General features: G+C 39.8%; 1 protein-coding gene across 2 annotated transcripts in view; it reads right to left on the bottom strand.

The window, feature by feature from the left end:
- The window catches only part of HCRTR2 (hypocretin receptor 2), a 42,138-nt gene extending 20,759 nt beyond the window's left edge, over positions 1-21,379 (bottom strand). For both annotated transcript variants that reach the window (XM_083830583.1, XM_083830582.1), the window contains exons 1-3: positions 20,041-21,379; positions 4,747-4,925; positions 2,829-3,072 (exon numbers count right to left, since the gene is read on the bottom strand). In XM_083830583.1, coding sequence (XP_083686709.1) covers positions 2,829-3,072; positions 4,747-4,925; positions 20,041-20,269 — 652 coding nt within the window. In that variant the 5' untranslated portion in view covers positions 20,270-21,379. The remainder of the gene's footprint in view (positions 1-2,828; positions 3,073-4,746; positions 4,926-20,040) is intronic.
- Between the last annotated feature and the right edge of the window lie 1,006 nt (positions 21,380-22,385).

Genomic DNA, 22,385 nt, shown 5'->3' with positions numbered 1-22,385 from the left:
AACACCCAAATACAATCCCTCTCCTCTTCAGACAAATGAAACTCCTATAGTATTTGCTCAGAGTCTCTTGAATATGTAAAATATCTAACATCTCCACTATCTTTGCGAATGCATTTTTTTTCCTTAGGAAAACAAATTTCTTTCTCCTTCAAAATCCTCCTAGTTAGCTTTCTTTGACCAGATATTACCACAGCTAAACAAGGCAAAAAAAAAAAAAATTTGAAACTATTAGCTCTTTAGTCCTTCATCTGGCTTTTAAGCCTCACCAGTCTTTTCAAACTGTTGTCTGCACTCTTTTGTTTTTCTGTTTGGGAGCCTTTTTGATTTCAAACCCAGGTTCTCAGTAGAAAAACTGTATCTTCTATGCTTTAACCCAACTCATTGTCCTTAGACAATTCTAACTGAAACAAAATGATTTCTGGCTAATGACACTCCATTCTCCATGGCCTGAAAAGGATGTGTTGTATTTTATCCTCATGGATGATGTATGGTTAGGTCTACGTTTACTAAGACATCCAAAAATTTGAGCAACCTATTAACCTATGTTAATACACGGAAAGGTTCCTCTCTTCAGTTACTTTGATAGACTATTATTACAAAGCAATGAGAGGATTATTTGTAATGGACAGATAAACAGACTAGCAGAATAACTACCAATTATGGTGCATTACCATTAGAAGAATCATTTATTAAAAAGATAACAAGATAAAAATAGCATTGTTATCTTTAATTAGAATGAAAAGCTCTCTCATTTCAAAAAAATTTCATGGATTTTTAATGTGAAATTATTTTCATTTATTGTTCAATATCAATTAAAAAAAGAAAAAAGAAGAAAGAAAAAAATAAAAATCATTTTGGAGTGCTGGCACTTCATTTCTGGAAAAAAAAAAAACCACTTAATTTTATGCGCAAGTACTTGACTTTATTATGCCCCTTTCTACCTCTCCAAACATCTGAATAAAGGCTCACAGAAAAACCTGAAGATCAATAGACTTCATTTTGGACAAATACACTTTATGGGAGTCTTGCAAACAATCTGGGTGCTTCTTTTCTTTTATATAATGGGTGCTTCAGCTCAGGCATATCTGTGGGCTGGAACTATTCTAGTCCAGTATTGAATGACCCAGTCCTTAAAATAGTTCCACAGCTATTACAGACTCTAGTCTGAAAGCGACATTTTCCTGTTCAAAATCAAGATGACCAGTGGAGATCTGGAAATTCTGAGATTGTATTCTCTGATGAAATACTCTCCTGACCCCGTAATTAATTAACTGCGGTGTTTTCCACCATTTTCATTTCCTAGGTTGATTAAAACAATCTTTGCTTCAGATCTAACCTTGAAGTGATGAAGGCGTGGATAATTAACTCTGCAGTCAAAGTGAATGGACACAAATTGTACTCGGAGTGAATGCTGTGAAAGAAAATAGCCACATAAATACTGCAGCATCCAGCAGCAGAATGGGATACAAAATTGTTCACAGATGAAAAGAGAACACTAGAAGTAAAGAGCAGATGTGTCTTCTCCAACAAAACAGCAAGTACAATACTTCCAGCTTAATGGGGGTTCCTGCGACCTACAAATTTTCAGCACATCTTTGTCTGGAATCAGTGCCAGCCAGCTGATGGACATCTCTGCCCCCATTCATTGCCTTGTCCCAGAGGACTAACCAGGATGAGGGAATATGATAGCTAACATCTTCTCATTAATCCCCCAGTGGCCCTGAAGAGGGAGGAACTTCCAGAACACCACATGGAAGAACCCTCAGCAGTTCAAGCTGCTTGAACTAATTTATCACAATAATTAAGTACAGGTGATCCAATTGTATTTTATCTTAATTGTTCACAGGACTAGAACCTTCTACAGACACAGAACTGATGGAGAATCTGATTGTATTTTAAAATGACTTGAGGGTATTAAACAACCACCTTTTCGTTATATGTTTTGGCAAACTTGGCTTTATTTTTCTGTGTTTGAAAAATGGTATTACTGATGGTCATTATATCCAGTGTCAGAGTCACAGCATGTAACTCATATGCTCTATTAGCATTGGAGTTACGCCAAGGCCCACCAGAGTTGAATCTTAACCATTCACGTGAGTGGCTAACATGACTTGCTGTGTGAACTGAATCAAAATAGAAATAGTTACTCCATGGCAACCCTTATGACTTCTTACAGCTGAATTCAAATACAGAAAAAGTTAGATTCAGAGTTAATCTGGAAAGGCAGAATTACACTTCTTAGATAGAATCATTTGTAACCGATTACAATTTTAAAGTTATCTAAATGATCTTGTCCATGACAAATTTCAAATTGTAGACTAACTTGCTACCCCATATCCATGACATCTTTGTAAATTCTGTAATGACATGCAAATTGCACTGAAGTCCCAGGAGATACAAATAAGGACCTAATCAAATACCACCAATTAGCAAAATCAGTGTAGCAGGTAAATAGAAGTTCTGTTCCTGTGTAGTTATTTCTGAAGACTAAATACTGTAAACCTGCAATATCCATCAATCACTGAGAATTATATAACCATAAGCCTTTAAGGATGGGAACATTTTCACCCTCTGGGAAACATTAACATGACCAAGACATAAGTCAGCCTCATTCTTTTAAACTTGGTTTTAAATGTACTTTTAGTCTTAGCAGTATAAAAGAAAATATAAATTCAGAGTATTTGAAAAACAGTACTTCTAGGAAAGGTTATATAATTAAGAACATTCTGTGATATGTTTATACATTTGACTGCATATTTAAATGTCCTGATATTTTTATTACATAACAGCAGGAAAAATTCAGTCTTTATGATCAATGACACACTCACCTCCCCAGTGCTCATCACACACTGTGAACAAGGTGGTTTTATTGGCTAATCCTGGGAACACACTGCTGCACTCCATAACAATAGCCTGAGGAATCATTATGATGCAGGACACAATCCAGATAATTATAATGCTGTTCCTTGCTCTCTTGGCTGTGCTTTTAAACATCAAAGGGTGACAAATTGCATACCATCGATCCAAAGCAATGCAGCTAAGTGTTAGTACAGACACAGAGACTGAAACTGTCTAAAGAAAAGGAAATATTATGTTAATGTAAACGTAATTTTTCTGTTTCAAAAGTGATTTCTTGTAATTTTTGAGAGTTTTAAAAATTCTTTCTATTTTCAACATAGTTTATTATTTGAAATTATGAAATAGAAATTATTTTCAGAAAAAGTCTCTGTTTTAGTTGCTTCTTATGGAATTACAACAGATATCATCATCTGCTGTAGAATAGAATAAAATAGAATAAAATAGTTCAGTTGGAAGGGACCAACAAAGATCATCAGGTCCAACTTGCTGACCACTTCAGGTAACTTTGCTAACCAAAATTCAAAGAATATTATTATTATTCAAGTATCTCTTGAACACTGACAGGTATGGGGCAACAATAACCTCTCTAGGAAGCCTGTTCCAGTGTTTGACCACCCTCATGGTAAAGAATTTTTTCCTTATATCTAGCCTGAACCAATTCACAGATTAGGGTGCTACTGAAAGTGAGTAGGAGTAACAGAATCAGATTCTTAAAGAACAAACTTATGCATCTTAGAATTTGCATAACTTTATCTGAAAGATTAATTCTAAAACAGTCAACAAATTAGATCTATTTTTTTTTTCTTTGCAGAGCAACTTAGGAAAAAAAAATTCTGTATTATATTTGGATATCAGCACCAACATTTTGCCTTTTCAGTTTTCAAAGGAACAACAGAAATTCAGAATCTCATGAAAAGAAAGCAATTAATTTAAATTAGACTATGCCATTTTAACCTCTTATTCATTGTAGGAAATAGCATCACTTTTGTTTTATTGTTTGGTTATCATTTCAGTTTCTCTTCAGGATTTCTTGCACTAGAATGGAGGCTTTGAGACTAGTTCTGTGATTTTGATACTATTCAGTAGAAGACACGTGCTGAAGGACTGTTGCCCTTGACAATGTAGCTTTTCAGCCTGAATGCATAGGTCTCTGCTGAAAATACAGGTTGTGCTGGAAGCACAAAGACGATCACCTGCATACTTTCAGAGTTTTCTGCTTATTTTTTTTTTTATTTATAATGACTGAAATGCCAAGCAAGTTGTCATGATAGTATGCCCAGTGAGTTCAAGTGAACTGCTATACTTACAAAAGGTATCTGTCAATGTTTTTTATGCAAATGATCTCATAACTAATTAAGTCCACTGGTAATGAGTGGTGGCAGTTATACTCAAGGCAGAAAATCTGATCAGCTCCCATTATACCAGGATAAGATGACTATTTTTAAAGAGTGCAAAATAAGTCACTAAGCACATATGAAGGCATGGACTCCACTCAGAGTTCTTCAAAAGTTTGGATTCTCCATCCTGGACACCTGAGTAGCTGTTTAGGTCCACATACAGAGAGAATACTTCTGTATGTAATTCTATTTCCAGACATTTTTCTTGCTTTGTATCTCTTCTGAATTATTAAAAAAGATCACACAAAGTGAATGGCATAAGACAAATGTTCCAGAAGGTGCATTGCCCAAGTCTAACAAGAACAATATTTCTTAAGCACAAATATATTCATAAGTGGAACAGTCCTTCAATCCTCTGTAGGTATCCTGAGGTATCTGCTTCAGTAGCAGTGACAAATTTTTGTCATATAATCACCATTAGGAAGATGATATTGCTCTTTCTGTTCTTCATAACATGGATAGTGTGTACACAAACACAGTAGAATAATACCTGTAAGTACGGAATCACTTTGCAGAGGGGCTGCCCAAAGAACCAAGTTTCTGTGATGTCCACTACTAAAGTTGCTGGAAGACAAGTAATTGTGACCAGAATGTCAGCCAGAGATAGATTCACTATGAAATAGTTGGTGACTGTCCGCATGTGATGATTCTTCCACACTGCAATGCAAACTGAATTTGGAAAGAAAAGTTAGTGAGCTGGAAATGACTTAGGGGATGCTTCAACACAAAAAACACTTCTCTTTGCAGAATTAAGGAAATGTTTGCATCCTTTGTTTAATAAAGAGTATTTGAATATGTAGTTTGTTGTAGAGACCATGTGTGTTCTTTTAGAGTGGAAACGAAATGGTACATGTAGAGAGATTCTCAGTAAACAAAGAGTAGTTTTCCGCAGACCACAACATAAGAAATAATCAGATATATTATGCAGTTTACAGTACTTCAAGTACTATCCTCACTAACTATTCACACATCTTTCTTCTATTTTAACCCATTGGCTCTGTTCTATGGAAATACACATCTACATTTATGAAAGTTTATCTTTTTTTTTTTTTTTAATGACAGTATGATGCTTAATTCAAATTGCTACCACATGGAGTCTTGTAAACTGTGTCAAGAAAACAACCATTTTATATAATATTTTGCTGGGAATACTGTATTTATTGCATCTGCAGAGAACGTCTAACATTTGCCTGGGAAAAAGGTATCTGTGATTTGAGGGAAGCAAATGAATGTAATTTTTTCAGTATTAAGCTCAACCCATTTTAAATGTAGTATATTTTTGACCATGATTATTGTGACCAAAACCAGTATATAGCAGGCACTCTAAAGGATGTGCCCTAAAGCTTTTATATTGTTTCTTACCCGCCCCCTCCTTTTTTTTTTTTTTTTTTAATTTTACAGGCTTTTACAAATGAAGCAAATCATAGAATGGCTTGGCTTGGAAGGGACCTTTAAGAGCTCCTAGAGTTGGAACCTCTAGTTCCAACCCTCTTGCCATGGATAAATCACTTCTTTAACATGGATGCAATAAATTCATAAATTAAAAATGCAAAAATTGAGTCTGAGAAACTAGACTAAAAACATTTTTTTTAATAACTTTGGAAGTAAAACCCAGAGAGATTGTAGCAATCAATTGCCTTTCACCAAAAACTCTAAAAAATCCTGCTCAATACTTTCCTGAAATAGCACAGTAATTCCTGTAAGAAAACACTACAATTCATTCTACACCAAAGATTCTTCTGCTGCAAACAATATTTCATTCCTCATATAAATCTGGATGAAGATTCAAAGTCTCCTTAATGTGCCAGAATATAGCACTATGCTTAGTTTAGATATATTAAACAGATCACAGAATGCTGCAGAAAAGAGTTAGAAAGGACCTCAAGAGTTTGTCCAAGTCTAAAAAGGAATCGCCTAGAGTTAAGCCATTCTCTTATTAAACTAACATAGCTGGCACATAAGTTTTTGAGATCAGATGTTTTTTCAGATCCTAAGAAGAATGGTGTGCCTGAAAGTTTGTGTCCATCTCCCAGCTATATCGGTTGAAATATATTACTTCACAAATTTTGTCTTGCTTGTCTTTATAACAACCCAACTACAGAAAGACTATGAGTAAGTCACTGTTTGCATTTTAAAATCTGTTAAAGGTGAAGATATCATGCTTCTCTTAAATGTACCACAGTGTTGAATGAGGAAAGGAAAGGAAAGGAAAGGAAAGGAAAGGAAAGGAAAGGAAAGGAAAGGAAAGGAAAGGAAAGGAAAGGAAAGGAAAGGAAAGGAAAGGAAAGGAAAGGAAAGGAAAGGAAAGGAAAGGAAAGGAAAGGAAAGGAAAGGAAAGGAAAGGAAAGGAAAGGAAAGGAAAGGAAAGGAAAGGAAAGGAAAGGAAAGGAAAGGAAAGGAAAGGAAAGGAAAGGAAAGGAAAGGAAAGGAAAGGATATTCTAATGTGTGATCTACTTCCATTTTGCTATTTTTTCTCTCTCTCTCTTTTTATTATTATTATTATTATTTTTCCTGGAACACAGGCAACAATGAAGAACAGGCTTTCTCAGTGGCAATACTTCAAATATGTAAAGATTGTTATTACATCTCTACTCTGTTTTCTTTTCAGACTGTAGAACTTCACAGGCCTGTATCTTTTGCTGCCAGTCATTTTTAGAACTTCTGTAAGCACCCTTCTTTCTGTTCTCTGGATGCTCTTCAGAATGGATCACACCTTTGTTGTCAGACTGTAGTGATCCAAATTAACACAATACCCACTCATGACTTTCCTAAAGCTTTAGTAGGAGCTAAGTTTGGATCATTTCTTCATGAGGGCTAGGTTTAGACATTTGGGGGCAATTTAGGGCAAAGGGAGAGGGAGGAGTGAGGTGGCCTTCAATTCCTCTAAGAGAATGTGATTTTATCAACAAACTTGTTTCGGATATGGGCTTCCAAATTTATTCTAAAACACATGCTGTACCAACATGGATGTTCTTCTAATGTGTGCAGACATGAATGCAAATACTATAGCTTGTAGAAACTTAATCTTTTATATATATACATATAAATCTCTCTCTCTCTCTCTATATATATATATAGATATCTATCAGGAGCTTGTAAATGCAAGTCAAATTCCCTCTGCAAAGCCCTTTGTTGCCCTTGGAGAACGTCTCCCATGGTATTCATTTCTTTTATTTTTGCCCTGGATACAGTATTTCACGTTTTCTTAGTGGTGACCTTAGATATCCGAAAGGCGAGGCTTGTAAATCAAAAGCTTAAAGGAAACATATTATTTATATTTACAGTCCGTTTGGGTGATAAAACTTACATGCTCAAGTAATTATTTATCTAGCACTGCAAGATAATAACTGTCCAGATCTTTATTATTTCAACTTTCTGCATGAGATTACTACAGTTGTAACTTAAATATCAACAATGTGAGGCAGGACAAAACAGGGGAGATAATACATTGCTGCCCCTCTGGAATGCTGTTTGCAGCTGGAAATGCAATGCTGGGAAGAAAAGTTGCAAACATCACTTCATTCATCCACAGTAATGTTAACACTTTAGGCTTTTGCTTGTGGCTTGTTCTTTGTCTTCAGTATAATTCATATTGAAAGTATGGTCTTGTTTTATACTTATGCAAAAGTTAATGTTAAATGGCAATGTTTTTTTCTGTACTTTTTATTTCTTTGATGAACAAATAAAAAAAAGTTGTTTTTAAAATTCAGATTTCAACTACTTCATTCTCATATTGTGGTTCATCAGTCCTACATTCTATCTGATTCAAGCAAATGCATCTTTTTCATCAAAGGATGTCAGTGCCCAAAGGTGCCAGATTTAAGCAGACGTGTCAAAGAGCACATGCTCTTTGATGAGGTCTCTTGTGCTGACAAGTTTGGGAAAAACACCTGAATGTAAACTTTATTTCTGGTAAAACCAATCCACAAAGTTATCAAATGTGAGTTCAATCTCATTGGCAACAGAGAGTGTCAGAAATCAATTCACAGCATTTTGCATTTTGTGTTCAAAGGCTTCTATAAGTATCAGCAAATGAAACCTCACAATATCTCAGACAGCTAAGAAAATATTATCATTTTCATCTCTGAAACAAGGGAAGTGAAGCACAGAACAGAAGTTGCCAAAGGCCACACAGTAAATCAGACTCAGAATAAGAAGCATGTACTCATAATTCCCAGCTCTGTACTAAGCCTTCCAGATCACACTGGCTTAACAAGGATGGAATTTAGATGAACTTTGATACTTGCTGTTCCTCAGAGAAATAAAAAAGACTGTGCCCCTTGCTACTCAGGGAATAACAGATGCAAGAGGCAAAGCCAATGTACAGAGAGTAACTCTAAATTCCTCTGAATTCTAATCTAAAGGAGCAAGAGGCACCTGAAAGGTAGAAAAATGATCATTTGCAAGCATAGAAATAAAAGATAAGTTGTCACTTTAGATTTCTTTATGCTTGTGTGGTTCCCCTTTTGATCTGATGCATTCTTTGAAGCATAGACCATTTTCCATTCTTTGTATTACATATAGCACAAAAGCATCTTAATTAGCATATTTACATACTAACTTAATAATTAATGTCTCCCAGAAACTTATTCTATGACTGTATACAAAAAAAGTGGGTATGTATAAGAAAGACTGTTACAAAAGCCTCTGAAAAGAAATTATTTTAAAAACGAGTCAGTTCCCCCCCCCCCCCCCCCCCCTCCATTGCCCTCTGCTGGTTGAAGTATTGCATTCAACACAAGCATTTACAATTTCTTTCAGTGCAAGGATAAACAGAGCTGTGAGGCTTTGCTGCAAGTTATTTGAGCAGGGTAGAATGGTATAAATGACAGAAAGTTACTTCAATATATTCCATGTAGACCAGATGTCTTTCTGAGTCTACTGCCTACTGCTTAGAACAAGCTTGTTCAGTAGTCCTGGACATCAACTTCGTTGACGCACCAGTGATCTAGCAGATCAGTGAGAAAAGCTCTCTAGCTGGTGTTCAAAAGCTATTTTGTGGGAGTGCAAAGCAGTCTGACTATGCCACTGACTACATTAGAACTAGTTAAGTATCATAACAAAAATAATTTTGCATACTCTCCACTCTCACCCCTTTCAACATGCATTTTCATTTGAGGCAGCTCTATAAAGAAGTGGAGGCATGCAGATCACGTGTAAACTCTCCAGTAACATGCTCAAGGGAGGAAGCTCCTGGACTGCAAAGTGCCATCTGCCTACCCAAAGGGAAAAGGCAGACAGCAGCAGATTTCTTCTCACCCTGGAGAGGAGAAGCAATGATGCAAAAAGTAGTAGAGGTTCTCAACTGGAAGTACTCTGAAATCATGAAGCAGGAGATAAGGCCAGCAGCAGTCTTCCTGAAAAAAAACTGGGAGACAACACAGACTAAGAGGATGTCTGTTTAGTTATGGCGCTTTGTGGTGGCCCAAACTGAGCTCTTCAGACCTCAGCAGATCTATGAACTAGTAAAAAGAGTTCTGAGCAAAACCAAATATTTTGTGCAACCTCTTATGAACATGAGTGAAGAAGAAAGTGGGAGAAATTGTATTAGCACGGGCAGCAAAGATAGGATCACTAGTTCAAGAAAAAATGTGTGTATAACCTTCCCAAACTGTGAGAACTTTGTACTGGAACCAAAGTACCTGCCAAATCTTTATGACTATGTTCTGTATTACAGATTTTATTTTTAAAACACTCATGATTCCAGTTAATAACTTCTGCAAACAAAAACACGCAGGCAAGTTTTCGCAAAGAACAGCTATTTATAGTGGTTATGATGCAATCAGACTGTTCTAATTCCTTCATCATACTGAAATTTCCCACCACCGATTCTTCCGTTTCCTTCCACCAGAATCAAAAGTTTAACGAAAACTGTTGCTATTCTTTCCTCTGCCACATGGTGTCAGTGAAAGCTTGGAAACTTGCTTGAGTTGTGAGGCTGATAGCGTTTGTGAAAACTTGTAGAGGCTTTTCTCAGAGAAGAGAGATCTGCTATAATGAAGCTCGCCCACCTTCCTAATACCAACCAACCAACCAACCAAACAAAAAACAAACCGAACCAAAACAAAAAGGCTCACGAGACTAAAAAGAACAAATTCAAATCTGAGTTAAAGTTTAAGATACTATTTGAAGTCCATCAAGAAAACTTCATATATCTCATTATAGTCCTGAAGAAAACAACCCTCTCAAATACAACAATACAGTGTGGGTTTTAGATTGGTATTTTTCATGTACAAATCTAATCCCTGTTGGTTTAGTGTCCTGGGGCATTTTAATTAGAGGCTGTAATGCCATCTATTCAATTAGCATAGCTCATTGTACCTAAAGATGAATATGAAAACAATACAAAGGCTCCAGCTGGTATAAAATGCAGCTGCTTGCCTCCTGGAAGATTTATGCTGTCTTGAGCATACTAAACATTGTGCTGGAGTCCTTCTGTTGGTGAACAGTTGGTTCAGCTGTCAATTTTTTTCCTACGTCAGCCCTAAATTATTTCCCTAACACTTCAGAAATCTTGCCAACCTCTCATTTAATGGGTCATCTTCAAACTGGACTTCTTGGCCAAAGTAAAAACATAATTTCCATAATAAGTAATACATAACATTTCCTTACATAAATTAATTACTCTATGTCTTATCTCATTTTTTGGTAATAAATCCCAAATGAGTACAAAGTATTATATTTTTTCCTCCATTATACTATGCTTATATACCTTTATTTTGCTTTAGAAGTTCATCACCAAAATTGTATGACTAAAATATGACCACACAATTTATATGGAAGTAATGCTGTGGATATAAGCACTACTCATCAACATCTTCAGATGCACAAGGCAGGAGGCTTCTAAAGAACTTTTCTCCTTCACAATGTTTTACAGTGATAAAAAAAGATGTTTAATAGATTTGAGTTACACATTATTTCCCATCCACTCACCCTCAAATGTAAAAAAAATAAATTTAAAAAAATATGTTTCCAGCTGGAAAAGACTTGGTCCTTTATATGGCAATCTCCCCCTTGTTCCTTTTTGCGTGATGATGTTGCCTACTGTGAATAAAAGCCTCAGTGGTGGGGAGTCTATCAACATGGTCATGCTGAAAGGAAGTCTGAATAGATAAAATACCAAATGGCATTCTGCTAGATCCCCTGTTGAAACACTGAAGCAATGCATACTGTTAGATAGAAACATGCTGTCACTGAAATTATTTTATGTTCTATTCGTGATTAAGAATTCTGCTTTAACATAGCAGTCTAAAAATTAGGTGTTTAAGCCTGGGCTTATTTTATTTATTTTAGGAAGGCTTTCCATGAGTTTTCAATAACTCTATTGATGATCTTGATTAAGGGACAATAAGCACTTCAACTAAATTGTAGAGGATATTTAATTGGGGGTTTTTGAAACCATCAGTGAGAACAAAAGATCTAAACCAAAGAGATCTCTTCTGTGAATAAAAAGATGATATCTGCTTCCTAGGCTGTCCATCTGAGCTCTACCACTCTACCCACTACTGAACTCTAAACTCAAACATTACTTCATTTTTTACATCATTACTCTTAACTAAAAAAAAAAAAAGAAACTAACAGAAGATCAAGTTTACATTGAAAAAGCAATAGAAAGACTGACACAAAGAACAGAAACTTTTAACACAATGTTTATTGCAATGAAAATATTGAAAAAATCCTACATCTGGTAATAATGCCCAGCAGATAAGAACTGTCCTTGAATATACGATGTAACAGCTGAAAAGATTTGGATTATGTTCTAGGCTGCACATACAAAGGAATTACATAGCTTGTAAGTGAAGTGCCGCCTCCTCCTCACAAGACACACTAAACACATGTCAACAAAAATCGTGGAAGCATGACAAAAGGAATGGGAGGTTAGGTCATGCTCCCTGTGTATAACACATAGACATATCTGCATGGTGCAGGTTCCATCACTTTTTTCATGTAAGACTCTAGAAGAAACACTGAAACTGTAAGAAGTATAGCTGAATAACAGTGAATAAATGAAATCTTAAAAGATTTTTTATTTTTTTTATCATCAGCCTGAAGTGTACTAAGGAACTGTCTCCCACAGAAGACAATGAGAGTCTACATAAAGAAAACATATATCTATATAACATCTAGTTTGCTTGCAGCCATATAATTTCTGAGGAGCTTTATAGCTACCAAGTGTTATCTTATTATGGTGCTAGAAAAGAACATAAGAAGTAAATTCTGCTTGCTGGAAGCTTATCTCTACAAAGTACAATTGGGAGTAATAGCACAATCATCTAATTGGCACAGGATTCATTTTCTAACTCTGTCACATTACATAATCTTAGGCAATTAACAACATAATGGGAATGGGAATTATTACTAGAAGATCAGCTACACTATACAGGCTGCTAAAAATGCCAGTTTTGGTCAGTTCTGGATGAAGTGAAAGATATCATCACACATTTTCCTGAGCTTCCTATACTGATTAACACAGACTGAGCAGTTTTAAATTATCCCACTACACACACAGAGTTGCATATACTTATTTGTCTATCCGTAGTAACAATAAAAAACCTACAAAATCGTTACACACATTTCATGTTAGAGATGGAAGGACACTTAATGTAGCTGTCGTACTGCTCATGACACTACAATAAAAAGATTTCACACTTCATTGTGACTCAAATTTAAACCTGCGTGACTCATTAAAATCAAGGTGAGCTTCACAGCTGAAATGCTGGGCAAATCTGAAACCATATGCTTCAAAATGCATGTCAGCATAAAATGGAATTGCATTAGGAAAAACCCATCCATTTCCATGTCCATTTCTAATGAAGATGGATGAATGCCTTTGCTTTAGACTATATGAAAAAAATAAGCTCTGATATGGCACAGCTCTGTAAGCAGAGAGCAGGCTGCTGAGTAGAGACCTCTGAGCTGATATACCTCTTCTTGGGGTCTCTTCTTTGCTTGGGAGCTGCATTCAAGCCCAAGCTCTCACATTCAGCTTGGGCAAGACAAATGTTCTAAGTGTGCATGTGCTTGTGTTTGGCCATGTGTCTATCCAATATTGATTGTGGGCCTGACTTGACTTCCTGGCTTAACCTCAGACCTGCTTCATCCCTATGAATTTGTCTGTTAACTGCTGGGCTGTGTCTGACCATCACCAGACCTGCCCAGCTCCCCTTGCATGGGCACTGTGGGACTGTGCTCATGCTGGTGTGGATACTGCTCTGCTGGTCTTGCTGCTGCCCTCAGCTCCTGTCTCTCCTTCCACTGGGGACCAGCGTGTTCTAGCTCTTCTCTGACAAATTTCAGCTGGGAGATGTACTGTACTGAAAGCATAAATCAGAAGGTAGCTAACATCCTCCAACCACCCCCCCCCAAAAAAAAAAAGGTTTTACCTGATATGCAGCACAGAAAGTAAGCAATAAACAATGCTTCAAAAAACAACAGAAAAAGAGAGATGGTGAGTTAAGGCAGAAAGTGACAACAGCTTTCATTATATTTGGTAATGCCCCAAAGGCACATCAGTCTGAAGAGTACTTCACTGACCTAAGGGAAAGGCATGTTAGCCCCTGTTCAGCTCTGGGTAGACTGGACTTTGCTGTTTTCAGTGGTCTTGCTGGACTTGGGCAGTGGCTGAAGAGACAGGATGAGTTATTTTCCTTCTACCATACATAGATGGTTCTTTCAAAACATCACTCATAATACAAAATCAAATCAGTCCTTTCCAAACTACCTCACTCAAGGCTGCACCTGTTTTGGGAGTAAATAGAAGAGCTGGTCTTCAGAACTATCATTCCAACAGCGTTGAGAATGTACAAAATTAAATCGGGTAAGTTTTTTACAAGAGTTTCACTTGTTTATCAGGAGGGCATCTTGAAAGTAAGATGACACAAAAGCAAAAATAACAACAGGAAAGTTTGCCATTTGCTTCCTAGACAATTTGTCAATGCATGTGAGTGTGCTTTCCCTCCCCTGTTTGTGCCTCCCCCACCCAGCCCTCCGCTGATGTTTTGGCATTGCAGGGGAATTCTGACTAGGTGGTGATAGTTTGTCCTTCTGTAGGAACTGCTGAATAGCTAGCACTTCAGTCACAGTTTATGATATGTCGGATAAGAGATATTTCATCAGCAATGCTGTGGACAGCAGAAAGGAAGAAAACTGGATAGAAGATCAGTCCTAAATTTTCTGTTTCCAAGAAGTGTGTGGAGTTCCAGAAGTACAATAACATTATGAAAAACAGCTATGAATTAAACAGGGCATGAGAGTCCATATGGTAAGGAATATGCTTGTTTTTCTTTCAGTACCTTATAATGGTTTTTGACCCATGAGACTGGGCATTTTTCCACTTGTTCAGATTCCAGCCCTCCTCCTTTGTCACCAAATCAGTTTAAAGCAGGACTATTGTCTTTTGGAATGAGGTTGGAATACAAGTAGCCAAACTGCTTATTCTTTCATTCTGACTGAAAAAAAAAACAACAACACAACACAAACCAAACCAAAACAAACAAACAAACAAAAAAACAGTAAAAAAGGAGAGTCCTTTGTATCCAAATATAAGGGCAGCTTCCAGACAGATGCAACTGTCTTTTAGCAGAACTCAAACGACAGTCAACAAAATTTGTATTAATATTCAAGGCATTAGGTATCTCTTGCAGCTTGTCTTCCTTCAGTTCTGGGCATTGCCCTTTTTCAGAGCTCGACTGCAGTATTCACAGGAGGCAGAGTTGCCTTTTGACATGAAGGATGCTAAAAGGAAAGAGAGTTGTCCGCCCTCTGGTCTCTGGTCAGAAAGCATATACAGTGGAAAAAGTTATGCTTCTGGATGTGACAGTCTATAAAGAAGAGGACATAATGACAATTCAGCTTCATCTTTCAATGCATTTCTACTGTTTGGGTATCTCACAAGGGTGTGCATGTCTTCTTGCCAGTGATCTCCATATTATGCAAATACCAATGTATTGTAGCTGATACCCTAACACTTACATAAATCGAGCTCATATATTATCTATCTTAGGTAGATGAAATGTATAAACATCACATCACTTCCTGCATTGTATCTTTTCAAAAAAGGATTAAGCAACTCTTGTTAATATTCATCCAAGATACTGAAGGTGACTTACATGTAGCTGGCGCTACAAACCTAAAGTACTTGATTCTGTGACCAAGGTGCTGGAGCGTGTCCAAAGATAAGCAATGAAGCTGGTGAAGGGTCTAGAGCACAAGTTGTATGAAGATGAGGGAGCTGCAGTTGTTGAGCCTGGAGAAAAGGAAGCTCAGGGGAGACCTTATCTACAATTAACTTAAAGGAGAAGTGGGCACTGGTCTCTTCTCCCACACATCAAGTGATAAGACAAGAAGACCTTAAGTTGTGCAAGGAGAGGTTTAGGTTGGATATTAGGAAGAAATTCTTCAATGAAAGGGTTGAAATGTATGGGAACAGACTGCTCAGGGAAGTAGTTGAGTCACCATCCCTGTAGGTCTTCAAAAAACATGTAGATGTAGAGCTTAGTGACATGGTTTAATGGTGGACTTGGCAGTGCTAGGTTAAAGGTTGGACTAAAAGATCTTAGAGGTCTTTTCCAACCTAAATGATTCTATGATTCTATATTCAGTGTCAGGTTCCCCAGATAATCTGGACAAAATAAAATGCAATAACTTAAAATACAGTTAAGTGAAATATGCCTCATCTAAGGCAATCAGAAGGATTTGTGTAGATTACGGCACCATTTAAGAGAATACATGATCTTCATGTGGATTTCGACTCTGTGTGTTTATTAGCCAGGCACCAATATTAACCTGCAGATAACAATCCAATTCTACCAACACATGCATGCATACATAGACCTCAGTATTCACCAGATGATTTTTAAATGATGACATAGAAATATATGAGACATTACAGTTGGCTGTTGATCATTGACTAGAACTTTGGTGTTAGAATTATACCCAAAACTTTTGTTCTACACCTGTAAAGAAAGAAGCCCTAAAAATCAAGTTATAGTAAGCAAAAATCAGATGAATGCTGTTGAGCTCTATGAATGAGACTGTGAACTCCTTGAAGAAAGGACCACAGATGGATGTTGTACGGACCTCAGCATAACATGGTGCTAACAGTCACAGAATCACAGAATGGGCGGGCTTGGAAGGGACCTCTGAAGATCATCCAGTCTAACTCCCCTGCTGAGCAGGATCACCTGGAGTATGTAGCGCAGGATGGCATCCAGGGGGGGTTTGAATATCTCCAGAGAAGGAGACTCCACACTCTCTGGGCAACCTGTTCCAGTGCTCTGTCACCCTCACAGCAAAGAAGTGCCCTCTCATATTGAGCCAGAACTTACTGTGTTTCAGTTTGTGCCTGTTGCCTCACATCCTGGCTCACCATAGAATAGATAGCAAATAATAGAATTATCCAGAGAAGACTAATTCTCTGTCAATTAGGCTTGGTTTCTTTCTAAGCTGGAAAGAGAAACAAACATCACCAAGTTCTGTGAGTAAAGAAAGTGTCTGAGATTTCTTGCAGACATTCTTCATGGTCTCCAAACCATGGCATTCAGCATGGGCTTCAAGCTGAGCACTGGCAGGCTTTGAGTGCTCCTGCTTTCAGCTCCTGCCAGCTCTGCGGAGGGCTGCCAGAGTCCCAGCAGATTGGCTGGTGGGACACCAGAAGGCTGCTTGGTCTGTGGTCAGTCTTTGACCCGATCAAGATCTTCCCTGTACTGTTTGATTTTCAGGAGTGCATGCTTTCTGAGGGAAAACATTTCATTAGGAAAGTTCTGACCCCCTTGAATAAATAACTTAAATAACAACCATCCCCATTCTAATGTGTTAACTGTGTGGAACTGTTAATCCCTTATGGTCTTATCCTTATCCTAGGGTTTAACAGCTGCAACTGGTTAGTGTGGAATCATTGCATCAGTAACTACAGGCCTCCATGCATCCTAAATGTATCTTTCCTTCTTTTATTTTTCTTCATTTCTATTTCAAGCACTTTTTAAATAAAGAAAAAACAGATAATTAGTCCAAAGTCAAAGTACAAACCCTTTTAAAAAGTTTTGCTCTAGCTTTGCAAAGTTGAAGGAGTTCAAATTCTGTGCAGTGGTAATGAAATGTTTTGGTCTTGTGTGAAAAACAGAAAGTCCTTACCCTCAGTACCTATTCTGCCTCTAGCGATAAATAGTGACTAAACGAAAGAGAAAATAGGACAAAATATACTGATGATATCACCCCGATTTCAGATTCTCTGAATGTTCATGTAACTACGTCTTAAAACCTTCTTACGACCTGCTTCTTCTCAGTGGCTTGCAATGAAACCTCTGGTGAGCAGCTAGTGTGGGCACGCAAGAATCATTGCTATGAAGCACCTGAATGCAATAATCAAACCTGCATTCAGATGCAGAGGCTTGCAAATGTTTTCATTTTAGCTGGTTTGTGCAGTAGTTTTGACAGGGTATGTCAACTCTCCTAATTGAACTAAAAGCTAAATAGCAGTGCAGACCTTGTTATACACTACTATTAGCAGGACAATTCCTGCAGTGCAGCTCAGCCAAGAGCCCAGTAGATGTCAATCAAAGTTCAAGCTTTCTACCCTTGGCTGTTAATTAACTGTCAGAATGCTTTAATCTCATTTATTACTAATATCTGAGGGCTGTGCTGTGCCCTCCACTTGCACAGATGTTATTATGAGAACACAGTGAATTGCCTCATTCCATGTGAATGCCTAATTGAAAATAGACAGAAATTAAGTTTTTTTGAGATGACATAGGGAAGGGAAAGGTATTTCATGGTTTCGTAAGTGCTAACTGAATAAGACATGGAAAAAGCAGAACTAGAGCATTGACTTCTCACGCTAGCCCAGCAGCACTGCTCAAACGTAAGCAGAGGAACACACTGCATCATTAAGGGTGAAACTATACAGCACTGTTAGCCACTAAAACCCTCTTTAGAACAGCTTCTGCTTTGCTTTGAGAAGGTACAAGACTAAACTGAAGATTGACTGTGAGTAAGGATTTTTACAGATTGACTATGAGCAGGAAAATTAACTTTCTGGGGATTTCAAAATGTACATTCTTATGTATCAGATTTTCACCGCCAGCCAAATAAACAAGGTTTCACAAAAAAATGTCATTGGAAAGACCACATCAATCTCTCCCCTCAAAATCACTTGAGCCTGCAATCAGTGCAGTGTGAGCTTTCTTGCATAAAGATGAGACAGCGTTCAGCTAACGAGCACCTGCACCTGCCGATCCCACAAACAACTTGCCTGTCAACAGGGGCAGCAGTTTGGGTGGGTGAGGTCTGTGCAATTCACAAAGGCAGTTTAAAAAAGCAAAAGGCTTGGGCAGAAGCAGCTCAGTAAAAGGACAGGTAGGCGGACAGCTAAATGCCAGCCTCCACCCCAAGATATGGTACAGACACGTCAGGGAGGAGCAGCTGCACATCAGCACCGATATCACCTCTGTCTGCGAGTGCAAAGCCAGAAAACCTTTTCTCCTGGTGGCTTCAGGGGAAAAAAAAGTGTAAACAGAGAGAGCTGCTCTAGCCGAAGGTTTGACCTTGAATCTTTAAAGGCGAGAGGACAGCCTGCTTACAAAACGGGCAGAGGTGAATAGGTAAACATAGACAGTTCTCCTTAAGCCGTCTTTGCTCAGGATCAGAAGGACACCTTTCTTCGTGGTTTAAAGCACAGGCTCTTTGGGAAGACTACTGTCTTTACCCTGAGAAGCTGGCTACCGAGCCACGAACTGAGCAAGTACGCTCGGGCTTGTGAATAGCCCTCTCGTAGCCTCTTTGGCTGAAGGCTCACTGGTTTCGCCAACGTGCATACTCGGTGTTTACCGGCAGCTAGCGTGCCATTCCAGACAAAAATATCATCAGCAGTCCGTCGAAAGAAAAATAAATAAGTAAAAAATCCTCGCAAAACGTTGCCTCTGGCTGCAGTCACATTTGCAACGCGTCCAGGGAAGCCTTGAGCGCTCGCCGATGGCAGCGCTGGCGTGCATAAATCCTGCAGAAAATCATGAATGGAAACCCCGTATGGCGGGGCTGGGCGCTAGTGAGCCGCTCCGTTCATGAAAATGTCAGTGCTGTAAATACGGGACGCAAATGGCCGGGGCTCCGGGGCAGAGGCTGCTCCACGGCGGCGTGCGCGGGGGAGGGCGCTCCGGAGGGGCCAGGGGGCGAGGGGGGAGATGGGGAAAGGGGGCGATAAGGGGAGATAATGGGGAGAGGGGGAGATAGGGCGATGGAGAGATGGGGCGAGGGGGAGATGAGGAGACGGGGAGATGATGGGGCGAGAGGGAGATGGGGAGACGGGGAAAGGGGGTGAGAGGGAGATGGGGAGATGATGGGGAGATGGAGCCAGGGGGAGATGAGGAAATAGGACAAGGGGGCGAGGAGAGTTGGGCGCCCTCACGGCCGGGGCGAGGCCACCCCTGTCCCCCTCGCCCCTTTCCCCCTCGCCCCTGTCCCCCGTTATCTCTGCCGGCCCGACAACGCGCCCGTTTTGGGGTTCCCAGCACGGCGGGGCGCAGGAGGGAGCAGCATCCCTCCGGGCGGGCGGAGAGGCGGGGCCGCTGCCCGCGGAGGGCAGGGCGGGCGGTTTCGGCACCTGTGCCCGGTGGATGGGGACGGGAGCCCGGCTCGGCTGTCCCCGAGCCCCCGGTGTCCGGCAGCCCCTTCCCTCCCTGCAGCCCGGCTGCTGGGGATGCGGCGTGTCCAGCCGTGGGGAGAGGTGAAACCCACCCGCGGGTCAAAAAAAAGAGGGGCTGGGAGGCAACTTCGGGGCGCCGCACTCACCCAGGACGTTCCCGACGAGCGCCACGATGAAGACGACGATGTAGCCGGCGATCAGCGCCCATTCGTACTCCTTGGGGTGCAAATACTCCTTCCAGAGGTAGCGCAGGAACTCCTCGTCGTCGTAATCGGCGGACGGGCTTAAAAAAGGCTCCCGCGTCTCGTTCAGCTCCGGGGAGGATGTCCAGTTCCTGCGCGGAGGGGAAGCATCCTCGGGCTGCGTCCCGGACATCCCTGGCGGTGGTCCGGGGGCTGGCTGAACCCTCTCAGCGCTCCAGCGCTCTCTCCCGCCCCTCCATTGAGACTTGCGATCGCCGGTGCCGAGCTGGGTGTGGGGAGAAAATGACGCGGAAACTTCGGGAGCCAATGCGGGACCGGGCTGGGGCTCCGAGCCGGCCCCAGCCGCCCGGCAGCCTTCCCCCGACCCTTTTTCCCCTCCGCGGGCGCGGAGGATGCACGCCCTGCCCGGCCCGGGGTGTGTGTGGGGGGGACATCTGTCGGGGGGATCGATGGTTGAAGGACGGGGGTTCGACGGATGCCTCTTGTGGAGGAGGCAAAGGATGAAAGGAGTAATTAAAACTGAGCGGTCGATGTGTCTTCTGGGGGCCCCTTTGAAAAGTTCGGCTGTGTGTTATTGGTGTGCGGCTCTACCTTCAGCGCACGGGCTTAATACAGAGCCAAATATTCATAAACACTGTGGTGCTTAGCTCTAGACAGTGCTGGCTAAAACAGAACAAACCTCAGTGGGAAAATCTATAAGCACAGTGAACAGACAAGCGAGTTGTTTCATCACATTTTATGACCATGAAGGCTCACTGTAGGCTTGAGTCTAGTTTCAAACCTCCAGCCTGGGACCTCGCTGCCCCTTGGCTATTCTGGGTTGAGCTGGGCTGGTAGAAAGCAATTCAAGAGAGTCCAGAAGTGCTAGTTAAACAGCTTGATAGGATTCCCAGCTTCTAGTCATTGCTTCCTGAATTATTTTCATACTCTGCCTAATGTTCAGTTCCTGAGAGAGAAGAGACAGGGCTGGACTCGTCCTTCCCTGGCTGAAAAAAAAAATCCCGTTTTTCAGGTAATCTCTTCACTTACTTGCTGAATAATTTAATGAGTTGGATATAAGCACCACTTCCACTGTGAAAGGGCACACCTCTCTCAGTTAAGCATTTACGTGCAGGGTCTACACCGCCAGAGAGTGGAGGAACTATTATGTGACTCTACTTCCAACACATAACTTTGGTAGAGAGGCAGATACTCATGAACACTGTAGTGCTTAGCTTCCTGAATTGTTCTTCATAAGCACGGAGCATTCCCTCATGCCTTCAAAGTCCAATCCAGCATCCCCACCTAACCACCCAACCTGGTGTTGCCTTTAGGCACCTGTTTTTATAGATCTGCTCTCTTTGTTTTAGTTTTGTTTCTGTAAAATAAAGAAACAAACAAACAAACAAACAAAAAATTCCTATTCTACTGGGAAGTTGAGTAGACCTTTCAGGATAAGGACATCAAAGAGTGAGATATACTTGGATATACAGGTAAGATCAGCACCTTACATAAATTAGAAAGGTAGACTTCACAAACCTCATAAATAAAGATTAGATACTCCTCAACTAATGAAAACAACTAATTTCCTGTTAGTAAAAGTATGAGTTTTGGGAAGTGATTTAAGCTCTCCTGAGAACGTTGGAATACTGATGTACTTGGTACACAAAAAGAGATGCATTTAAGGTGCTTGTCATGGTCTTCAATAGTGTAGATGTAGAGCATGACCATTTGGTGATCAGTATCAGACAACCACAATAATTCTCCAGCTTGTTTCATATGTTAAAATGTTGATCCATAACTTCCATATCTGCTTCCAAGCTGCCATGAAGTCTGAAACAGGTAACGCCTTTTTGACATAGAGTACTCTTTTCTTCCTCCCTCACCAGTAGTAAGGTAGTAAGGAATTGAATTAAAAAGACATAATATTAAGAAATGACATGGTTTTATGAAAAACAGATCTTAGAGCTTTTTTTTTTTTTTTCAACCAGATAATAAATGTGATTGATAAAGGCATAAATGATTGATCATGCAGATTGATAAAATGCATGAATTTGCTATTCTTAGAGTGCTGTAAGACATTTGCTTTTATTGGTACAGCACATTCTTATTAGGTAAACTGTATAGTAGAATATCAATGTGGCACACATTATAAAGATTAAAAATTGTCTAACTAACAGATCTCAGAATAAAATGGTAAAAAAAGAGTTGCCACTGAGCTCATGCCTTTCTACTGTCAGATCCTGGTTCTGTTGCACTCATCATTCAATGACCTTGAAGAAGCTGGCAGGTGATCCAAAAATCAGAGA

This window comes from Anser anser (genome assembly GCF_964211835.1).
Source record: "Anser anser genome assembly, chromosome: 3".
In the NCBI taxonomy this organism is placed as follows: domain Eukaryota; kingdom Metazoa; phylum Chordata; class Aves; order Anseriformes; family Anatidae; genus Anser; species Anser anser.
This window is presented reverse-complemented; position numbering and strand designations above follow the sequence as displayed.